Source organism: Cibotium barometz, chromosome 5 (assembly GCF_041138505.1).
Source record: "Cibotium barometz isolate CiBa-2024 chromosome 5, ASM4113850v1, whole genome shotgun sequence".
NCBI lineage: Eukaryota > Viridiplantae > Streptophyta > Polypodiopsida > Cyatheales > Cibotiaceae > Cibotium > Cibotium barometz.
Window position 1 is genome coordinate 56,854,858 of NC_141050.1, and position 23,361 is coordinate 56,878,218.

Below are 23,361 nucleotides of genomic sequence, written 5' to 3' on the forward strand. Positions count from 1 at the left end.
AGAGGATGATAATGTCTAACACAAGCTCGCTTGGATAGCTCTTCAATGACCACTATGCAAACCCAGAACTGAGGGATGCACATATGCTGGCTGAACACTAAAGAGGATCTTCGCGGAGGGCTTGGGACTGTAGCACAGTAAAGTGCTGTATGCTGAATGTATGTGCAAGGCCGGTGGCTCTAGGCACTCCCTCACAGACAAAGTGATCTTCCCCCTCCTACATGGGACATGTACCAGCATGTTCATCTTGTTTGGTTGATATTGAGATTAGGTATACGCTTGCATTTTTCTCCATCTCTCTCTGTCTCACTCTCCCCCCTGCGTTTCCACTTTCCCATCTTCCGATGTGCATTCCTTCAACTTGGACATCATAGGGTTCAGCTTGCGTTCTGTCTACTTCGTCCTTGTGATGGGAAGTCCTCAGTCATCCTTCATACTCATTGTACAAAGTTTTCCAAAGAAATACAAGCAAATACTCTTGCTTGGGGGGAGAAGAGAAAGGTTGAGGAGCTCCAAGACTGCTTAGTTAAAAAAAGGTAGGGTTTTTCATTGGATCATGCTGAATGGCAATAATTCAACTAGTGTCATGCTCAACTTGAGTCTTTGGAGACCCAGAGGGCTCAATCTTATTTAGAAAACTAATGTTCATTGCCACAAAGGCAACTTCCAAATATTTTATGCAAGGTATCTAGATACATCTATATTCCTATATTGGTAGATTTCTGGACTCAGGGGAATGTTGAAATATAGAAGTGAATGGGTGTGTGCAAAAACAAGCCCTTAGCAAGAGGCTATAAAAGAGAATCTGTAATTGAGTGAGAAGCAGTGAAAAGGTGAGGGGTATCTACTGGGAGAGAATAAAGGGTAGCATGAGAAGATTTAGGATGTGTGGAGATATTCTGGGAAAAGTGAAGAGATGGAGAGAATCAAAAGAGGTGGAGTGAATCAAGGAGAGATCAGTTGTGCTGTCTATTCTCTGCACTGTGCTTGCTCTCGTGTTTCCAGATTTTGTCATCTTCTCCGCTGTGTATTCTGACAGGCAGAGGAGGTTTTGGAGGGGAGGATGGGGGAGAGGTTAAGGGTGAGGTCGGAGGGGGGAATCAAAGGAGGGAAGCACCGGGGGAGGGGGGAAGGGAGAGGATCCTAGGGAGAGGGGGAGGATGGCATCTGGGGTTGTTTTTCCGAAAAATTAAGAAGACTGGCAACAAATCACTCTATGAGACCGGTCTCTAGGCTGGACGTGACGCTGGGACCCCGGGGGGGCAATTGGGGCCTCCACTCCAGACGGATGATGAGATGAATGCTCAAAATGGTTCTCTGACACAACTGTTTCCGCCTGTGTCCGCCGTCCCTTTGGGCTGTCTCGGCTGGGAGCAGCGTGCTGCTTTGGCTTTGTGCCGGTGTTGCCTCCACCCTCTTGTTTGCCACCTACCCCCATCCTCATCCTCAAGGGTAGGGTGCTGGGGCTCTGTCTCACTGGAGGGAGGAGGTGGCATTGAGTCACTCGGTCCGCTCTTGTCACCACTTTGTGGGAGGGAAGGGGTTGGACTGGCATGCGGAGCTCACTTGGTGATGAGGGCAAGCTCTGTCAAGGCGATCCAGTACGCCACTGGTTGAAGGATGGGGTTCCCCATGGAGACACCAAAGAGAGATGACGTGCGCTACTGTCTCGGAGAGGAATGCTGATGCAGAGTGAAGGAATCCCAGCCACCCGCGCCAGCATCGAGGCGGCTGTCGTCGGGGATTCCAACACTTGCCCTATCATTCTCCCAATGAGAAGTGGAAGGTACTCCTCCTTGAGGCGCCGCGCCCGAGGGTATGGATATCTATGATCTTGCCTGGCTCGCCAAGGAGGCTGGCCTGGAGCAAGTCACGAAGCTGGCTGCACGTTGGACAGCTACCCACAATCTTGCAAACCAATGTAGAGGCTTTGAGGGAGGCTACTGTTGATGCTAGGAGCTGGAGGTCTGCTTTGGAGAAGAGGCAGGGGTGCAGTGGCCTCGATCGGGGATGAGGGAGCAGTTGCCATGGAGTCCTCCTGAAGGGGTGAAGACCAAAGGAAGCTGACACCTGCCGAAAGAAAACAGCCCGAGCGCAAAACCTGCAGTGAAGAAGCATTGAAGGGGAGGAAGTGAGGGGGGGGCATGGAGAAAGGCAAGGCGAACGTTTAACGGGGTGCTCACAAGATGGGAAAAAGGAGGCGACAGAGAGGTGGGAGAAGGCGGAGAGGGCGAAGATGCGTGGAAGTGAACAAGAGGAGGGAGGTGGGGGCAGCACGAAGGAGGACGGGATAGGAGGCGCAGGTTCGCAAGACAAAATCATGATAAAAAAACATGATAGAAAAACCCAACTAGAGCTGAGAGAAGAAACAACGGCCCTATACGTGCCACTGGTACAATGCTACAATAATACAATGTGAGGGGGTCGGCATCAATGATTGTATAGAGGCTCTCCACTTCGAGTGCCTGTGGAGGGGTACTCCTGTATCTCTGGAGGATCTCTTGGATCTGAAGCTGTTGGGTGGAGCATAAGTCTAATGTCATCATGACATGCCAGCTTAGTCGTCTTTTGGGGACATATCACCAACCTGCAGACCAACAATAGGCTTTTTTTAATTGGGGGGCGTGGGGGTGTCTTTCCTGCAAATAGGTTTCTTCACCCCCTTTGTACATTCATTCCATAGCAGGAAGCCCATGCACCCCCTTACTGCACAGGCCACCGTATTGTGATAGAGGATGTGATTTGTGAGTAGTGAGATAAAGTGTTGGTTTATTTTATACACTCTTTGAGTCGTGATATATGATGTGATTACCTTGCCTCTTCGTGTGTGGAATGAGCTTTGAATATATGACAAGCTTGTCTAGCATTGTGTGTGCAGATGCTGCCCAAGAATGCAAAAGTATACTCGACACAGTGGATTTGGTCTTTCCACAAGGCATGCCTGATGCTGTGGGTGAGAGTAAACTACAAGAGACTCTCAGCAATGCTGTGGAGTTGCTTCCAGAACTTTGGAAACTAGCAGGTCTTTATCATGAGGCAATGCCTGCTTACAGACGTGCCTTACTATACCAGTGGAACCTGAATCCAGAATGCTGTGCTCGCATTCAAAAAGAGTTTGCCCTTTTGCTCTTGTATGGTGGGGTGGAAGCAGGTGCACCTAGTTTGGCTTCCCAGGGTGAAGGCTCATTTGTGCCCAAGAATAACCTAGAGGAGGCTATCCTGTTGTTGATGATTCTGTTGAGAAAAAGTTCATTGCGCAGAATTTCTTGGGATCCCACCGTTATAGAACATCTTACCTTTGCTTTGTCAATGTGTGGGCAGACTGCAACATTAGCAAAGCAGTTTGAAGAGGTGTTGCCTGGAATATATAGCAGGCCTGATCGGTGGTATAACTTGGCTCTCTGTTACAGCGGAGCAGGCGAGAAAAAAACAGCATTGAATCTCCTTGAAAAGTCCTTGCATCAGTTAGAGAAGCCAAATGACATTTCAGCACTCCTACTAGCAGCCAAATTATCCTCTGAAGATTGCGATACTGCTAGTGATGCAATCCAGTATGCACAGAGAGCAATAGCCAACATGAAGGAGGATACTTCTGATAGGAGATGTGTTGCTTACCATATCCTTGGAGCTTCCATGGGTAAGCAAGCTAGGCTTGCATCTTCAAACACTCAAAGGACTTGGTTACAGACAGAAACGTTGAAGGCTTTGCAAGATTCTGTTGTGTTGGATGGAGAGAATGCAGAGTCTTATTTTGAGCTTGCTGTAGAGTATGCAGAGCAGAGAAACATGACGGCTGCCTCGGAGTGTGCAAAGAAGTATTTGGATTTGACTGGTGGTTCTGTAGTGAAAGGTTGGAGATTGTTGGGCCTTGTCCTTTCGGCTCAGCAACGATACTCTGATGCTGAAAATGTGATAAATGTTGCTTTAGAAGAGACTGGTAAGTGGGACCAAGGGGAATTACTGCGCACAAAAGCCAAGTTGCAGATAGCACAGGGCACGTCAACACGTGGCATTGAAACTTACATGCTTCTTTTAGCCTTGGTACAAGCACAAAGAAAGAGCTTTGGTGCTGGTAGTTCAAGATCAAAGGTTTGGACATTTCTATCATTGTTGAATTTGGTACTTTAAAATTTTTTGTGAGATCACTGAATTCATAATTTTATGCTTAGTTTGGAATAATCAATGGACATGATGTGCAACACGCATCCATGATCTTAATCTTCCTTGAGATCACCTCAATATAGTGCACACATAGCATGCACACATTGTGCAGTTGCTTGTCTTTGTATTGGATTAAGCCTGAGATAGGCACAAAACTGTCTCGGAAAAGGCAATGCTACCTTTCCCAATAGACATCGCATGCTGAAAGTAGTCCTCTATCTCAATGGCATATTAAAAGATAGAATTGAGAGAGAGTGATCCTCACGTGATTGTGGATTCTTATATAGCCTTGTCTCACATCCCAAGCAGTGTGATTGAACTCTTACCCAATCAATGAGAAAGAAAGAAAGAAAAAAGATATATTAATACCTTCGGAAGACCTATAGGGTCTATGAGACCAAAATGTAGTACTATGTATCCATGATGAATATTGAACCATGGAAAATAAAAAACTGTACGAAACTTCCTCTACATCACCAGTGGTGCATACACTGCATATACGTGCCTCTCATGGGATGCCCTAGGCTTTGCTAGACACAACCCTAAGGCGGTGGGAAGACACCCTCAGCTGGTCAATCGCCTTCTGCATGGCATGCGAATGTGCATCTGTAAGTACTGTGGGCCCTCAATGAACCCATCCTCAGAAAGTCTTAAAAAATGCTCTGTAAAATGGAGGTTTTGTGTTGAGCAGTGGTGGGACACCCATGTCCAGCTGGTGTGGAGCCATAGTTGGTCTAGCCCAATGAGATGGTTGATCTCTTGCCATGAGAGATCCAGAGACGGAGAATCTAGGCTGTACTTGAAGGGAGGAAGGCAGGCCTTCCGAAGGCCATGCCCATCAAACCAATCAGCCACCTGAGATTACCATGATCTGTCATGTCCATTGGATGTAACTACATTCACGACTCTTAAGGGTTAATCTCAGGAGGTGCTCACTGTCAGTGTGTATACATGATGAATATGTATGAAAGATGACATCTATGACCAAGGGGGAGGCTCCAAACTCTGCTAGCACAATCTCATGTGGCACGAGTGGCTTGCTCCTGATCATGTGAGAGCATCATCATGTGGAGTCTCTCTATGCTCCTTCAAGTCCCCTTACTGAGATCCGGTTCCCAGATGGGAGCCAAATTCATCACTACAAGGCGCACCAAGGTATCAAAGAGGCATCATTTGGTGTGCGGGTTTACGGGAAACAGGCCTGGAAACACTGCCTCTCTAGGCAGGCTAGGGATGAATATCCTCTTGCCAAACGTGCATCGAAGAGGCAATGGAATCTCCCCTGGATCTCATAAAATACCTGGCAGCATCTGCATATGCAGTCTCCTATCTCAACCTTCGTGGAGCAGAGTTTGCAGATCCCATCCTCTTTGGCAATGCCCTTTCCTCTCGTTGACTCCAGTCTAAGGCGGTGGGATGAGACCCGAATCTGTCCAATCGCAATTCGCATGGCATGTGACATGTGCAAGTGCAGGTATCTTGGCCTCTCGATGAATCCATCTTCTGTGACCCTCAAGAAGTGATCCCCAAATCAATTTTTGAATTTCCGCCTCTCCGCCTCCGCCGCCATAGCAGTGCCGGCTTAGCCGCCGCCTCATCCCACCGCCGCCACCATTGCAGAGCAAGGTTTCTAGACCGATTTTCTAAACTTGTTTTTGCACACTAGTATTTCTCATCATTTTCTGAGTCTCCCAAGCCGAAGAACACCTAAATCGGAGCCCGTTTAGTCCATTGAATCCCCTCTGCAAATTTTTGGCTTCTTCAAAAATAGAGCTGAATTGAGCCCTGACGTTCAACATTCCAACACCCATTTCTGGGGTCTATTTTGGTCATCGAGCCTCTATTCAAATAACTTTTCTATTCCTACACTTTGTCATCTCAATACACTTCCAGGTCCTTGTCATTAGTGAATCACTGGGCATCACAAAAGGCTGCTTTTCAGTGGACATTAAGGGTTTGCAGTGCATTGTGTAGCGACATTTGCTTGGGACAGATTGTTAGTTTGCTTTGAGACGTGGCTAATAATGATGTATTTGGGATGCTCTCTGTCGAGGACAAGCTTGATGTGACTAACTATCCCATGTGGGCATATATGATGAAGTATGTATTGGTTGCAAAGAATTTGTGGGTATATGCATCTGGTGCTGAGTTCAGGCATGCTGGTCTCACATTTGCAGCTAGCACATCAGGGGGATCCACTGGAACCAGTGATTCTAGTTCCAGTGGAAGTGCACTGCTTGCACCTGTCCCTTTGTAACATGCAGCGGAAGTATTCGTATTGGAGGATCCCGTCACACAAATGCTCACACCGTCTTCTGTATCCTGAGTTTTGCGAGTTTAGCAATCCACTTTAAGACTTAAAACTTTTAAGAGATTTGACAGAGAGAGAGAGATGGAAACTGTACACCGTATGGGGTTCCGAATTACCCACTAAAGGGTCCCCTATCCCATTACCGGAATAGTATTTGCTTTATTATCTTTGAAGAGACTGACTGTGTGATTGATGATGAGCCAAATGCAAGATCTCTGAAGACTAAGAGTCGGGCTGAACTGCACACGGCTGTAGAAGCACCAATGATGTCCAATCTCGAGCCTATGCACTCTTCCCAATGGAATGAGGAAGGGATGCAAAGCTGAGGTTGAGAGAGGGGCTGTTTGGGACTGTTCTAGACTATGTATGAATGCTGTAAATGAATATGAATGCTGCGTTTTACCTTAACCAAGTGGCTGGAGCAAAACGATGAATAGATGAATGCTGAAAACTGTATGGATGCAGAAAACGCAAGGTTTACTGATGACTAAATGCCGAAAATTGCTGTGTTTGCTGATGGAGGGCTGGATGCACAAGCGTTGATGCTCCTCTAGCTGTAGGATGACACGTTTCTCCAAAACACAGATGGCTGAGGTGAATGTAGGGCTGAAGACTGAAAAACTGATGCACCTGAAGGCTGATTGCTGAATTATGAGATGAATGAGTGAATGAACCAAGCATTCCTATTTATACTATCCCTGATGCTAGTCGGTTGGCACAAGAGGCTGGCCGACTGCATAGTAAATGCTACATGATTAATAATGATGTATAAATGCTGAAAATTGTGGGAAAAATACTAGAAAATTTATAGTAAATATTCTAATAAATACTAGATGATATCTGAGGGTTCTGCAACGGTCTAGATGCAATGAATGAATGCTATGCAATATGCAGAATGCTTTCTAATGCAAACCCTAAGGTTTCTACTTACTTTACATGCATGAATGCGTCTCTTCAAGTGGATTAAGGGACTTGGACTGACTGACTGACTTGCTATGGCTGAGAATGACCTACGTAGCTCGTGAACAAGTGGTAAGTATCTTCATTTTGGCCTTTTTTAAAAGGTAAAATCCATAAACTATGGTTAACTTTAATGTTTATAAGCTAATGTGTTCACACACATTTAAATTTGGGCTGGACATTTACTTTCTAGTGTGGCTGCCTATAAACTAACCTTTGATTAGAGTTTAATAATTCTAAAAGCAACTATTGCATGGAAGACTAGTACATATTTCCCACGTGGGTGGTGGCTGGATTTCTCTCTCCATTGCCTGCTCTGTTCTCTCCATCGCCTGGTATCCTCCATGCTGCATCGGCTTGCAGGGTTTCCCACGCCTACTGAAGCTGCTGCTGTACCGGCCTTCAGGGCTGCGCACGCCTACTGAAGCTGCTGCTATACCCGCTTGTTGCCCATGCCTATTGAAGCTGCAGCTATACCTGCCTGCTGGGCTGCCCATGCCTCCTGTACCTGTTGCTGTACAGTACCCGCCTGCTGTACCAGGCATGTACTTGTTGCTGTACAGTACCCGCCTGTTGTACCAGGCATGTACTTGCTGCTGTACAGTACTCGCCTGCTGTACCAGGCCTGTACCTGTTGTTGTATAGCACCCTCTTGCTCGTTTATTGCCTTGTGTACTTGCTGTACCTGCTGGCTGTCCATGTGTACCTAATGTATCTGCTCTGCAAGTATAGAACCTGAATACCACCCGGTTGGCTGTACTTGCACACATGTGAAGCACCTGATGTACCTGCTGCTGCAAGTACAGAACCTGAATACCACGCGGCTGGTTGTACCTGCACACGTGTGAAGCACTTGATGTACCTACTGTACTTGCTGCAGTACCTGCATAGTACTTGGCTGGTTGTACCTCCACACGTGTGAAGCACTTGATATCCTGATTGTACCCACTACAAATTGTACCTGTTGTACTTAGATTGTACTCATCATACCAGGTGCCCTCATGTTTTCTCATTTGTGTAATTCTGAAATTTGTTAATTAAAATTCAGAGAATTCTTTAAGTTGTGTAGTGCAGAAGCAAAGCATGTATATGTTGACCATGCTCAGGAATGTTCTTCCTGGTGTGGTCAGTATATCTCCCTGTGTGGTGTTGTTAACCGCGCTCTCAGAGCTTATGAGAGCCAGTGAAGGTTTAACTCACTGGGGAATTTGGGAGCAAAGCTCATTAGGGAGAACCAGGCCACATTCCCTCCGCGGTGTATCCTTGGCCTGTGTTAGTACGGGTGTGCCTGTTGGTGCACGGTTCCGGAAGACCAGTGAAAGGCAGGTGTCCACCCAGTGAAGGTGGGAATGAGCCTGTGATTTGGGGCTACTCCGACCAACATCTCTTCATCGACTTGAACCAGTTTTATTTGGTTGTTTTCACTCCCTTGTGGAGAAATCTGGCCTATTAGGCCCGTGACACTTGTACAAATATAAATACTCCAAGAAATACAAAAAGTATTGAGGGGGGGGGCGACCCTTTCCGGCCCCAGCGCTGGTGTCATTTGTATTTTCAGTATTTCCAGTATGTGTTGCTGATGTTGTTTCCATTGTTTAATAACAATTAAATTAAGTGTTCTAAATGTGTGTATATTGTCTTCCAATCTGTAGGTCTCCTGTAGGGAGCGGTCACATTGGTATCAGAGTCCGGTCGTCTCTCTTTCTCAAGAGGAGACACGGAGTTTTGAGATCGGAAGCAAGCACGAACACTTAATTCAATGGACAGCTAGGGCAACCCATTGGAAGTGCCGAATTCGAGGGGCCAATCAAGTGCTTCACGGGATTCCGATGCATTGCATGGAAGGCATAAGCCTCTTGAGAGAGTCTATGACAGTGCATACATGGGACAACCATCACGTGGTAAAGAACCCATGCACGAGGAAGAGCCCAATGCATTGAGGGCTGAGTTGGAGCACATGAAGAGGCTCTTGCAGGCAAAAGAGCAAGAGCTGAAATTCTTGCATGAAGACCCTCATGTACAAAGTGTCATAGAAGCCAAGAAAGCTGATGCTATGGTGGACATGACTATTGAGTAGAGGATGGAGAGCTTATGTTCAAGAATCCACCCCGTTTGCAACATGGAGACCCAGCCTCTCAAAGATTGAGATCATACTTGCATAAAGAAGAAGTTTTGGTCACCTCTCACCATGCATCCACTCCTCATGGCACAGGAGGAAACAGATTTATGCATGCTAAAGGCCATTTGGATTCTAGGTATGTACTTCATGGGGATAGTGGTCGGCATGCAAGCCGGAAGACTTTGCCCATTGAGTTGTCTCGTGGTGAGACATTGTATCATTTGGGGAGGTCAGATGCATCGGGGCCACAAATTAATGATGCACATGCCACCGTGCCTTTTGAAACATCTTTGGTTGCCCATGAAGCCCATGCAGAGAAAGCTATTCCGTTGGATAAGGGGAAGAGAAAAAGAGAAGAACATGTACCACATCCCAAGAAGCTCAAGGAGTTCAAGGCAGGGGACAAGTCCGTGAAATTTGATGCCTTTCATGGAGAGTATGATGCCTCTAAGGTGCTAGCTTTTGTGGCCCAGTTTGATATTGCTTTTAGTGATGCGGACTTCACTGAGAAGTCCAAAATTCGTCATGCAAGCATGTTCTTGAAGGGGACAGCTGCCCATTGGTGGATCACTGAAAAGACTGCCAAAGACCCCATTTGCACTTGGAAAGAGTTTAAGGACAGATTCTATGCCTAATTCTTGCCTCCTAATGCGGAGCAAACTCTCACCCAAAAGTGGGATAGACTTGAGCAAAAAGATAATGAAAGTGTGCAGCAGTATGTCAATAAGTTTTGGAAAGTGTTGCTTGAGGTAACTCCCTTTATGCAACTCTCCGAGGATGAAAGAAAGAGGAAGGATTGGAACCAGCTTATCGTTCGGGCATTGAATTGTATCCGAAACACACTCTACAACAGCTTATAGCCTCTGCTCTTGCTACGGAGCAATTGGTGCTCAAAATTCAGCAAGATCAAGGGGGTTCTAAGGGCAAAGAGAAGGCTATCCCAAACCTGCAAAAAGGTGGACAGCCACCTAAAAAGAGCTTCCGGGATGTCCAGAAGTGAGGTAAAGCTGAAAATATCTCATCCAAGGATCATGGGCCAAAGAAGAACAAATTTGGTTTGACCCTCGAGTAAAGGGAGTAATATGCAAAGGAGGGGAAATGCTTTTCTTGTGGCAGCAAAGAGCATATGTTGCATGTTATTGATGCTGGCAAGGAAGGGGATTCTATCCCAGTTGTGTCTCACATCCAGATTAATAAAGCAATGAAAAAGAGTCTTTCTGCGTACTTGGTTTTTGTTCGTGATAGCATTGAACCAAGTCATCAAAATGTGGATGTTTTGACTCAGGATAGGCTGAATTTTCTTCATGCATACAAAGATTGTTTTGCTGATGCATTGCCTGGTGAACTACCTCCTCAAAGGCCCGAGGATCATCGCATAGATCTTGTGCCAGGTAGTTCTCCACCTAACAAACCTGCATATCGTATGAGTGCCGCACAAGAAGAAGAGATCATGAAGCAGGTTAATGAACTTTTGGAGAAAGGTTTGGTTCAGCCAAGTTCCTCACCTTATTGCTCTCCCGTGCTTCTTGTTCAAAAGAAAGATGGGTCATTCCGCATGTGTGTGGATTATAGAGCTCTAAATAAGCTCACCATCAAGAATAGATTTCCAATCCCGCGTATTGATGACATTTTGGATAAGCTTGATGGTTCGGCTTGTTTCAGCCGTATTGATTTGAAGAGTGGTTATCACCAGATACGAGTGGTGCCATAGGATGTCCACAAAACTGCATTCAGGACAGCTTTTGGATTGTATGAATTTTTGGTGATGCCTTTTGGTCTCACCAATGCCCCAGCCACATTCAATCGTATGATGGATAAGATATTCCGACCCCATCGAAAATTCACAGGTGTATTCTTTGATGACATCTTGGTTTTCTCCAAGAATGAGCAGGAGCATAGGACTCATTTGGCCACAGTGTTTGAAGAGTTGCGGAAGCATAAACTCTTCATTAATGCCAAGAAAAGTGAGTTCTTTCTTTCAGAGATACACTATTTGGGTCATATTGTATCCGAGGATGGTGTAAGAATGGATCTTGCCAAGATTGAAACCATTCGGAATTGGCCAGAGTTGCAAAATGTACATCAAGTACGTAGTTTTCTGGGTTTATGTTCATATTACAAGCGCTTCATAAGGCATTTTGCTATGATTGCTACCCCTCTACATGATCTCACGAAGAAGAAAGCCACTTTTAAATGGACCCCAAAGGAACACGATGCCTTCTTGCAACTCAAGAACGCTATCATATGTGGACCCGTACTGAGGAGATCCTTCAGCGAGAGCAGATTGTATTTCACAAGGAGAGAAAGTTACCACATGGGAAGCTTTCCAAGAGATACCTTGTGAAATTTAAAAATTATTTACCAATTGATGCAAAGTGGGTAGATGAGGATTATTTTGCTGACTACCCTCAGCTTCTACAGGCATATCTTGAGGCTTTTCAGTTGAGGTCAACTGTTTAGAAGCCCGGGGGAATGTCACCATTTGGTCCATCTCCATTTTTGGAGCCACTTCTATGGGACTGTCACTCCATAGAGCGGCCAGATTTGTGCCATGTTCACATGGGGCTAGGTCAGTGTCCCATGTGAAAGGGCGAGTTTTATGGTGTCACATGGACGGGAGCCAGATCAGTGCCACCCGTGTGCAACCAGTGCTGCGTCACATGGACGGGAACCAGTTTCGTGTCACCCGTGTGATTTGCTTCGTGTTGTATGGACGGGAGCTTGTTGGTGCCACCCGTGTATGGCTAGGATGGTGTCTTACCTATGGGACTCTCACTCCATAGGAAGACCACGACATATTTATTTATATTTGTCGCGCCAGTTTTGTGCCCGACAGGAACCTGTTGTACAAGTTTCATGAAAGGGAGATTTCGTCCATTATTTGTGCACATGCATTTATGCCTGATGCATAAATTTGTTTTTGCATGACTTGTTTGCGTGTGTCTGCCTGTTATGCCATGCCAGTACACTAGACGGGGACGCCCCCAGTGTACCGTGGAATGCTGTTTGCTGACTTGGTGGTGTGGCGTGTGAACAGGTGGTAAGTATCTTCATTTTGGCCTTTTTTAAAAGGTAAAATCCATAAACTATGGTTAACTTTAATGTTTATAAGCTAATGTGTTCACACACATTTAAATTTGGGCTGGACATTTACTTTCTAGTGTGGCTGCCTATAAACTAACCTTTGATTAGAGTTTAATAATTCTAAAAGCAACTATTGCATGGAAGACTAGTACATATTTCCCATGTGGGTGGTGGCTGGATTTCTCTCTCCATCGCATGCTCTGTTCTCTCCATCGCCTAGTATCCTCTATACTGTACCCGCATGCTGCCCACGCCTACTGAAGCTACTGCTGTACTGGCCTGCAGGGCTGCCCACGCCTACTGAAGCTGCTGCTGTACCCGCTGCTGCCCACGCCTACTGAAGCTGCAGCTGTACCTGCTTGGAGGGTGCCCACGCCTCCTGTACTTGCTGCTGTACAGTACCCGTCTGCTATAGTAGGTCTGTACTTGCTGTTGTACAGTACCCGTCGGTTGTAACAGGCCTGTACGTGTTGCTGTATAGCACCCTTCTGCTCATTTACTGCCGTGTGTACCTGCTGTACCTGCTGGCTGCCCACATGTACTTGTTGGCTGTCCATGTGTACCTGATGTACCTGCTGCAAGTACAGAACCTGAAGAACACCCGGTTGGTTGTACCTGCACACGTGTGAAGCACTTGATGTACCTGCTGCAAGTACAAAACTTGAATACCACTCGGTTGGTTGTACCTGTGTGAAGCACTTGATGTACTTGTTGTACTTGTTGCAAGTACAGTACTTGCATAGTACTTGGCTGGTTGTACCTCCACACGTGTGAAGCACTTGATATCCTAATTGTACCCGCTACAAATTGTACCTATTGTACTTGGATTGTACTCACCGTACCAGGTGCCCTCATGTTTTCTCATTTGTGTAATTCTGAAATTTGTTAATTAAAATTCAGAGTATTCTTTAAGTTGTGTAGTACAGGAGCAAAGCATGTATATGCTGATCATGCTTAGGAATGTTCTTCTTGGTGTGGTCAGTATATTTCTCTGTGTGATGTTGTTAACTGCGCTCTCAGAGCTTCTGAGAGCCAGTGAAGGTTTGACTCACCAGGGAATTTGGGAGCAAAGCTCATTGGGGAGAACTAGGCCACGTTCCCTCCGCGGTGTACCCTTGGCCTACGTTAGTACGGGCGTGCCTGTTAGTGCATGGTCCCGGAAGACCAGTGAAAGGCAGGTGTCCACCCAGTGAAGGTGGGAATGAGCCTTTGATTTGGGGCTACTCCGACCAACATCTCTTCATCGACTTGAACAAGTTTTATTTGGTTGTTTTCACTCCCTTGTGGAGAAATCTGGCCTGTCAGGCCCGTGACACTTGTACAAATATAAATACTCCAAGAAATACAGAAGTATTGAGGGGGGGGTCGGTCCCAGTGATGGTGGCATTTGTATTTTCAATATTTTCAGTATTTCTGTTGCTGATGTTGTTTCCATTGTTTAATAACAGTTAAATTAAGTGTTCTAAATATGCGTATCTTGTCTTCCGATCTGTAGGCCTCTTGTAGGGAGCGGTCATAGATGCTACAGTTGCATCAACTTCACAAGTTATGCGTGACATTGAGTTGTGGCATGCTTGGTTTGGTCACCTTAATTTCCCTTCTCTTATGCGTTTACAGCGTCAGTCTATGGTTCATGAGTTGCCACCTATGTAGCTCCCACACAAGCATGTATGCGAGGGATGTATATTGGGAAAGATGCATCGCCAATCCTTTCCAAAAGATGGTATTGTGAGGGCTACTCGGCCATTGTAGCTCGTACATAGTGATCTATGTGGCCCTATGAGGGCACCATCTTTTGCTGGACATTTGTACTTTATGAATTTCATTGACGATTACACTCGTTTTTGTTGGGTGTATGGTTTGAAAGCTAATGCAAATGCATTTTCAGCTTTCCATCAATTTCTCCCTATGGCTGAAAATGCTTGCACCATAAGCTTATGTCATTGCGTACAGATCGAGGGGGTGAATGTTTGTCACATGAGTTTACGGCTTTTATGCAGTCACGTGGTATTTCTCATCAGTGTACTACTTGATTCTTTAATTCCTTTGTTTCAGTCAACGGCTAATCACATTGAGCCTGTTCCGGCTCATTTTTAGCCCCCTATAGCTGCTGAAAATCAGCCAAACATTCCCCATATTACTCCAGATTTGCCACACTTTGATCAGGATGCCATGGATGATGCATTGGTTGAAGAGGATGCAACGATTCGTGACCCATGAAGAGTTCCCCGCTGGCTCATTGACACCTTGCGTGATAGCAAGATGCCTAATGCCAGGTCGTACACACATTGCCTCTCGGCATGCATCTCATTTTGTTGATACAACGCATGTAATGAGGAGCCACTTTCTCAGTTTGATGCATTGGAGAGTGATAACTGGGTTACAGCCATGTGTTCGGAGTTGGCCTCCATTGAAAATAATGCTACATGGAGGTTATGTGACTTACCTACAGGCAAGCGTGCCATATGCACAAAGTGGGTGTATAAATTGAAACGCAAGCTTGATGGCTCGATTGATCGCTATAAGGCTCGTTTAGTCACCATGGGGTATGCCCAACGAGAGGGCATTGAGTATGAGGAGACTTTTGTGCCTACTTCACGTATGACTACCATACACACTATTGTTGCATTGGCTGCGCATAAAGGTTGGAATGTGCATTAGTTGGATGTCAAAATTGCTTTCCTAATTGGTGATTTAGAGGAGGTTTAAGTATCGCAGCCTCTTGGCTTTGTTCAGAAAGGTGCAGAGCATAAAGTATGCAGATTGCGTAAAGCACTTCATGGCCTTAAATAGGCCCCTCGTGTTTGGTATCAAAAGATTCATGCGTACTTGATCTCTCATGTTTTTCAGAATGGTCCTATTGAGAGTACCCTCTATGTTTGCAGACACGGGGATGATTTCATAATCTTGAATCTTTATGTGGATGATTTCCATGTGATTGGCCCTAATGAGAGAGAAATTTCAGCTTTCATAGCTGAATTACAACATGCATTTGATGTTATAGACATGGGGCTTTTGCATTACCATTTGGGTATTCAATTTATATCAATTGAGAGGGGTATCATGCTATCTGAGCGGAGACACATTGAGCAGCTCTTAGAAAGGTTCCAAATGACATATTGCAAACTTGTTTCTACTCCTATGGAACCAGGCTTATAACTAACACTTGAGGACTCTTCCGAGCCATTTGATGTTGCTACTTATTAGCAGGCTATGGGATGCCTTAGTTACCTATGCACTACCCATCTTGATATTCTCTATGCGGTGTCATAATTGAGCAGATTTATGCATTGCCTTGGCACTAGGCATCGGCAAGCCGTGAAGCGCGTCTTTCGTTACCTTAAAGGCACTGTGAACTTTGCATTGTTTCATGGCAATGCGTCTTCTTTATGCTTGACTGCCTACATGGACAATGATGCTATGACACTAGAGTGTCAACCAGTGGTAATTGTTTCGTTCTTGGGATTCATGCATTTCGTGGCTTAACCAGGGTTGTTTCCGTACGAACGTATTCGTACGGTACGGTTTGTACCGTACGATACCGTACGGTATCGTACGGTCGGCAGTGCTCATCTTGTCCAGTTTGAAAAACTAGCCGTTTTTGACCGTTTTTTATTGTTTTTGACCGTTTTTTTTTTACTGTTTTCAGCCATAAGGCCTTATAAAAAAGGCTTCTTATCCCTCATTTGAATTTTGTTCAAGTCCTTGGTTGCTTTCATAGTCTCTCACTCCCTTGCAAGGCTCAAGCTTTCCCCCCAACGTCATTCTACATTACCCCCCTCTCCCTCTCCTTCCCTTTCTTCCTCTCCCTCCCTCTCCCTCTCCCTCTCCCTCAAGCTATTCCCTCCCTCTCTCTCCCTCTCCCTTTTCCTCTCCCTCAAGCTTTCACCCTCAAGCTACTCCCTCCCTCTCTCTCTCTCTCTCTCTCTCTCTCTCTCTCTCCTCCCTCTCCCTCTCCCCCTTTCCCTCTCCCTCAAGCCTTCACCATCGGGTTTCAAGCTTGAAACTACTCCATCTCTCTCTCTCTCTCCCTCTCTCTTTCCCTCGGGTCTCAAGGCTCAAGCTTTCATCCTCAACCTACTCTCTCTCTTCTACTCCCCCTCTCTCTAAACTTCATCATGGTGAGAGAGAAGAATCCTGCATGGGAGCTTGATACCTCCCATTATGCCCCATCCACAAACAAGAGCAAGTCCTATGATTGGGTTTGCAAGTATTGTGGCAAGGCCACCTCAAGTAGGCTCACAAGACTTGAAGAACATCTTGCTAAGGTGGGAGGGAACATTGCGCCATGCCTGGGTGTCCCACAAGCAATCGCCGATGAGGTCTTCAAGAAGATTTCAAAGCAACCCACGAAGGAAGAGGAGTTTTGTAGAGATTGAGGAGACCATCTCCTCACATGCTCCTCCACCACCACCACCAAATGCACCTTCTCCAGCGGTCTCCGGCTCTGCTTCTGCTCCCGATACGTCCACTTACGTCTCCGAGTATTCTAAGCGGCCCATCCACATGAGGCAAGCCTCTCTTGCCGAAGCCTCCGGTGGGAGTATCCAAGTGAAGTCCCACATTCAAAAATTGCAAAATGAGGCTGAGGGAGAGATTGAATGTACGATCATCGAGTGCAATCTTTCATTCCATGTGCTCAAGGCAAAGCAATGGAAGAAAATGGTGAAGGGAGCTAAAGAAGCTCAGCTGAAACAATTAGGGTTTCATGTGGGAGACACACACAGAGAAGAAGGGAGAGAGAGAGAGAGAGACTTGTGGGGATAAGTCAACTCACAAAGTATGAGTGTGTGACTCCTCTATCACACATGTGAATCTTGACAAGCTGAATCAGCTTGTTCTCTATCACCTCTCTGATGAAGTGATACTTCACATCCACATGCTTCGTCTTTGCATGAAAGACAGGGTTCTTTGCCAACTGGATGGCACTCTAACTGTCACAATGCAACAATGGAATATCCCCTGTATAACCCAAATCAACCACTAACCGAGATAGCCATAATGCCTCCTTGCAAGCCTCTGTGGCTGCAATATACTCGGCCTCTGTAGTAGATAAGACAGTGCACTTTTGCATCCTGGATATCCATGACACAGCACCTCTTGTGAATGTAAACACATAACCGGTAGTAGACTTCCGGTTATCTGGATGACCGGCATAATCCGAATCCGTGTAACCATGCACTAATGCATCCTGTTTGCCAAAGCAGATGCACATATCCTGTGTGCCCTTCAGGTATCTCATGACACCTTTCACTGCTTCCCAATGCTTCTTGCCAGGTTTGGCCATGTATCTAGTAACCACTCCCACTGCAAATGCAATGTCCGGCCTGGTAGCAACCATGGCATACATGAGACTGCCACAAGCTGAAGCATACGGAATCTTGGCCATATCAGCCCTGTCACTATCCGACTGTGGGCTATCCATAGCACTGAGTTTCACATATCGAGGCAAAGGAGTACTAGTCTTCTTCCCCCCTTCCATATTGAACCTCTGCAAAACTTTGCCAATGTATTCCTTCTGAGACAAATACAACACATGCTGATTTCTGTCTCGAAGAGAAGGTCTAATCAAAGTCCACACCATATTTCTGCTTGAAGCCCTTAGCCACTAACCTGGCTTTATATCTTGGCTTTGCATCAGGTGCAACTTTGAGCCTGTAAACCCACTTGCATGGCAAAACCTTCTTGCCTGTAGGCAAATGCACCAACTTCCATGTTCCATTTTTGTGCAGAGAATCCATCTTTGACTTCATAGCACGCTCCCAAAGAGCCTTTTCTGCCCTCTGTAAAGCCTCCTTATAACAAGAGGACTCCCCACAGTCAGTGAGCATCAAGTAGTCAACCCCTGGAACAAACCTGTCAGGGGGTCTGGAGGGTCTTGTGGACCTCCGTACCAATGATCATCATTTGCAGGTTGCTGTCCAGCCTGCATATCACCTATTGGTGGCTCCTGTTCCATGCCATAAGGTTGAAAGATCATGCCCGGTATCTCCTCTAACTGTGGGACATCCATAGGGATATCTTCTGCCATCTCTGGCTGTCCATTTGGACCATTTTCAGCACCATTTAAGGGCTGGTTTTCCTGCTGTAATGGCTGATTTACAGCCCTTGGTTGTTGTCCATGATGTCCATCATCATCAAAGATGACTCTGCCAGGCTCCTGTTGCCTTGCAGGCTCCTTATACATGCATGTTTCATAAAAAATGACATCATTGCTGCGTATAATCTTTCTATTCACTGGATCCCAAAGTCTATACCCCATTTCACCTCTATCACCATATCCTAGGAATATGCATTTGTGAGACTTAGGATCAAGTTTGGTGCGTATTTCTGTGAGATCCCTGTTCCCACCGAGCAATGGATTCGGGTACTGGCAGCGGAAGTAGCACTTCTCGCGCGGGACAGGGGTCCCACACTCGGGGCCTCGCCCACGGATATCCGGATAAGAGACTAATCCGTCGGTTGTTCCAAAACCGAACCCGAAAAAACTTCCTTTACCGGAAAGCACGGGCGATTCCACCAGGATAACTTTTTACTCTAACGTAGTCAAGATCATTTCTGATCGAGATGATCCGATTACATCTATAAGATACTTAGTCAGTTCAAGGAAGAAACTTGCACTTGGATCATTGGGATCAACGCTTTTTTCCCCATTCAAGAGGCACAGCCGTTGATTCCTATCCATAGAACAGTTTCTGTCCGGGATTTATTTTTATTTTTTTCTATCGTAAAAACAAAAGTTTGAGTCTCGATTTACGGATCCATCAGTCCAGCCTAACCCCATCCAATCCCATGGGTTAGCCAACCGCCCAACCACTGTAGTGATGGGATCCAATTAAAAATTTGGTTAGGTTTTGTCCCGGGTACCAAGGAAAAGAGTTCCAAGGCCCCCTAGCCGGATGTTCATGCAAAATAAAACTAGTCACACCACTCACACACCCAATATGAAATTGCCTTTTTCCAACCAGATTCAACCAGTTTAAAACAATCCTTTAATAAAACCATATTATCACCATCTTCCAATTTATCCAATTGATTCTTAATTTCCCATCATTCCTTCATCAGAGTATCTATGGCATCATTGGTAACTAGAACGCTCAGGAGCCGTTTCGATAGTTCCTAGCCCATAATACTTGGCAATATAATCACTTAACAAGATGGACTCTCGTTGAAGATCAGCAAGATCAACCAACAGATCCATATAAGGAGCCATGGACTCATCCATTGAAGACCAGCAAGGTCAATCAACCAGATCCATGCTCGATTTCAGAAAACAACTCCAACTCTGTTCCAATATCTTCCTCGACGCACGCGTGGGTATCCTAGGCAACCCAGAGCCCGAGCACCGTATGGTCAGCACCCTCTAGGATCCTTCGCAGGTAACCTAGCGCTTCACGCATAGGCCGCTTCCTTGGCCCCTCATCCACCGTACCGGAAGCTCACCATTTTAATCGCACCGAGGCTGGTCAAGACCTCGGCCGACCTTGCTACGCGAGACGTCCTTCATTGACTCCCCGTCAGCAGTTGCAACTTTACCATCACGACTTTAATCACAAGACGGTCAAAATGCTCCCCCCAGCATTCTTGACATAAAACAATCATTTACAAACAGCATTTACAAACAGTATTTACAAACAGTTTACAACACAATTTCTATTTTAACTTTCATTTTTCCACATTATCCTTCATCAATCTACATTACTTATTCCATATTCCATTTATATGTATACTCATCCCATCACATCATTTCTATCTCATCACTTCAGATTCCCTCACATCGCATATCGTATATTCACATCCATACATCCACATCTATATGTGTACATTCACATCTACATGCATACATCTACATCTCTATGCATACATCCACATCCACATTCACATTCACCTCCATACATCTACATCTACATGCATACATCCACATCTCCATTCACATCTACATCTATACATCTACATCTACATGCATCCATCCACCTCCACATCCACATCTACATCAATACATCTACATCTACATGCATACATCCACATCTCCATTCCCATCTACATCTATACATCTACATCTACATGCATCCATCTACCTCCACATCCACATCTACATCTATACATCTACATCTACATGTATACATCCACCTCCACATCCACATCCGTATCTATACATCTACATCTACATGTATACATCCACATCCACATCTATACATCTACATCTACATGCATACATCCTCATCTCCATTCACATCTACATCTATACATCTACATCTACATGCATCCATTCACCTCCATATCCACATCTACATCTATACATCTACATCTACATGCATACATCCTCATCTCCATTCACATCTACCTCTATACATCTACATCTACATGCATCCATCCACCTCCATATCCACATCTATATCTATACATCTACATCTACATGCAAACATCCACATCTCCATGCATAATAAAATTCTTTTAATTAATCTAGGATGATAGTTCCTAGAATATGGTAGGGAGTCCTCTTTTTATGCTTTGAATGAATTTATTTTATGCGTAATTTCTATAAAAATTTTGCCATAGCTCCGCTACTATGACTGATAAATCTCAATTTTTTTCTAAGGGATAAAGCTCATTATTAAAGAAATAATTAGAATGGTCTCTAATTGGATCATCAATCCATAATGGTCTCTAATTGGATCATTAAGAAAACAATTAGAATGGTCTCTAATTGGATCATCAATCCATAATGGTCTCTAATTGGATCATTAAGAAAACAATTAGAATGGTCTCTAATTGGATCATCAATCCATAATGGTCTCTAATTGGATCATTAAGAAAACAATTAGAATGGTCTCTAATTGGATCATCAATCCATAATGGTCTCTAATTGGATCATTAAGAAAACAATTAGAATGGTCTCTAATTGGGTCATCAATCCATAATGAATTGAATCATCAATGTGCATAAACTAAAAGCATAGCAAAAGTCATTAATTTGGCCTCAAGCATAGCTTAATCTTGGATTAAGGAAAAGCTTTATGAAAAGCTTCATTTGGATTGAGAATGGGTCATGAGTATGACCATTTCTTGAGTGAGAGAGAGAAATTATAAAAACCATTAGAATTTAAATATAGGTGGAAATTAACTTCTATAGCATTTATTAAATTATGTAACTCTTCACTACTATTCACCAATTAACTTCAATAGCATTTAAAAAAACCATACCAATTAAACTTCTCAAGCTTGAGAGGGGTTGAGAAGAGAGAATCATTGAGAAATCATAGAAAAGATCAAAATTCAATATACTTACCTTATGATTTGCTTGATTCTTTATTCACGGTAGAGGCCCCCAACCAATCAATTGGTTTAGTATGTTGATGGAGCCACCAATGGGGATTGAAGAAAGAGGGAAGTATCAAAAACTAGTGAAATATTAAAGAATTCACAGTTCTTGGCTTAGGTAGAGTAGAGTAACAAGGCATAAGACACTATATATTTTAGCTTAGGTGGAGTAGAGTAACAAAGCATAAGACTCTATCTAATTTGGCTTAGGTGGAGTAGAGTAACAAGCATAAGAGACTATATATTTTGGCTTAGGTGGAGTAGAGTAACAAAGCATAAGAGACTATATTTTGGCTTAGGTGGAGTAGAGTAACAATGCATAAGACATTATCTTTTTTTCAACAAGGGGAGGCTTCTATTTATAGGAAAATTTGAGCTCCTAACCAAACAAACTGATTCTAGAATTTTCCAAGTCAGTTTGGTTGAATTTGGACTAGATTTGGACCTAGTTTGGTTACTTTTTGATTCGGTTTGGTTCCATTTTGATTTGGTTTGGTTCAAGAGAGATGAGAGACAAAAATATCACATTATTTTTGAGTTTAAAACTCATTCAAGCATGTGAAATATGCACCTCCTTTAAAGAATTCCCCTTCCTTACATATGTGTCAAAATTTTATTGCTCATAGTTTTTTACTAATAAACCTTGTACATTTTCAACTCTTCATCTTATGTGAAATATGCACCTCCTTTAAAGAACTCCTCTTCCTTACATATGTGTCATAGTTTTTTTTTACTAATAAACCTTGTACATTTTCAACTCTTCATCTTATGTGAAATATGCACCTCCTTTAAAGAACTCCCCTTCCTTACATATGTGTTTATTTACTAATAAACCTTGTACATTTTCAACTCTTCATCTTATGTGAAATATGCACCTCCTTTAAAGAACTCCCCTTCCTTACATATGTGTTTATTTACTAATAAACCTTGTACATTTTCAACTCTTCATCTTGTGTGAGCATTTACTCATTTTTGGGTATCTTCTTTTACAAATTGGATTTATCTCCTCCCTACACATGGATTGATGCTATTGGCCCATAGGAACCTTAATTGGACCATAGTCTAAAGATTTATGAAAATCTAGACCCTTAGGCTAAGGTTCTTTATACCAATTTCCAATTAATTCCAATTGCACATTGGAAAATTCTTTTTAAATTTCTGTTTCAGGGGAACTCATCTGAATTATAAGAGATATTTTTCTATCCAAAAATATTCAAAATCTGAATATTCTCTCTCTAGAATATTTTCTCTCTCTAGGTTAAAACAGCCACAAACAAGATCTCTTATATTTTAGAAAAGGAATTGATTACAGGGGAATATACTAGACATCAAAAAGGGGTTGGGGGAGGAATCTTACATTCTACCCCACTTAAAAAACGCGAGATGTCCTCATCTCGCAACTTGGA

At 44.2% G+C, this 23,361-nt stretch overlaps 1 protein-coding gene across 6 annotated transcripts in view; it reads left to right on the forward strand.

Moving 5' to 3' along the window:
• LOC147638676 (protein NPG1-like) overlaps positions 1 to 23,361 on the forward strand; it is a 68,467-nt gene that overhangs the window by 29,037 nt on the left and 16,069 nt on the right. For all 6 annotated transcript variants that reach the window (XM_086798624.1, XM_086798625.1, XM_086798627.1 and 3 more), the window contains one exon: positions 2,879 to 4,089. In XM_086798624.1, coding sequence (XP_086654750.1) covers positions 2,879 to 4,089 — 1,211 coding nt within the window. The remainder of the gene's footprint in view (positions 1 to 2,878; positions 4,090 to 23,361) is intronic.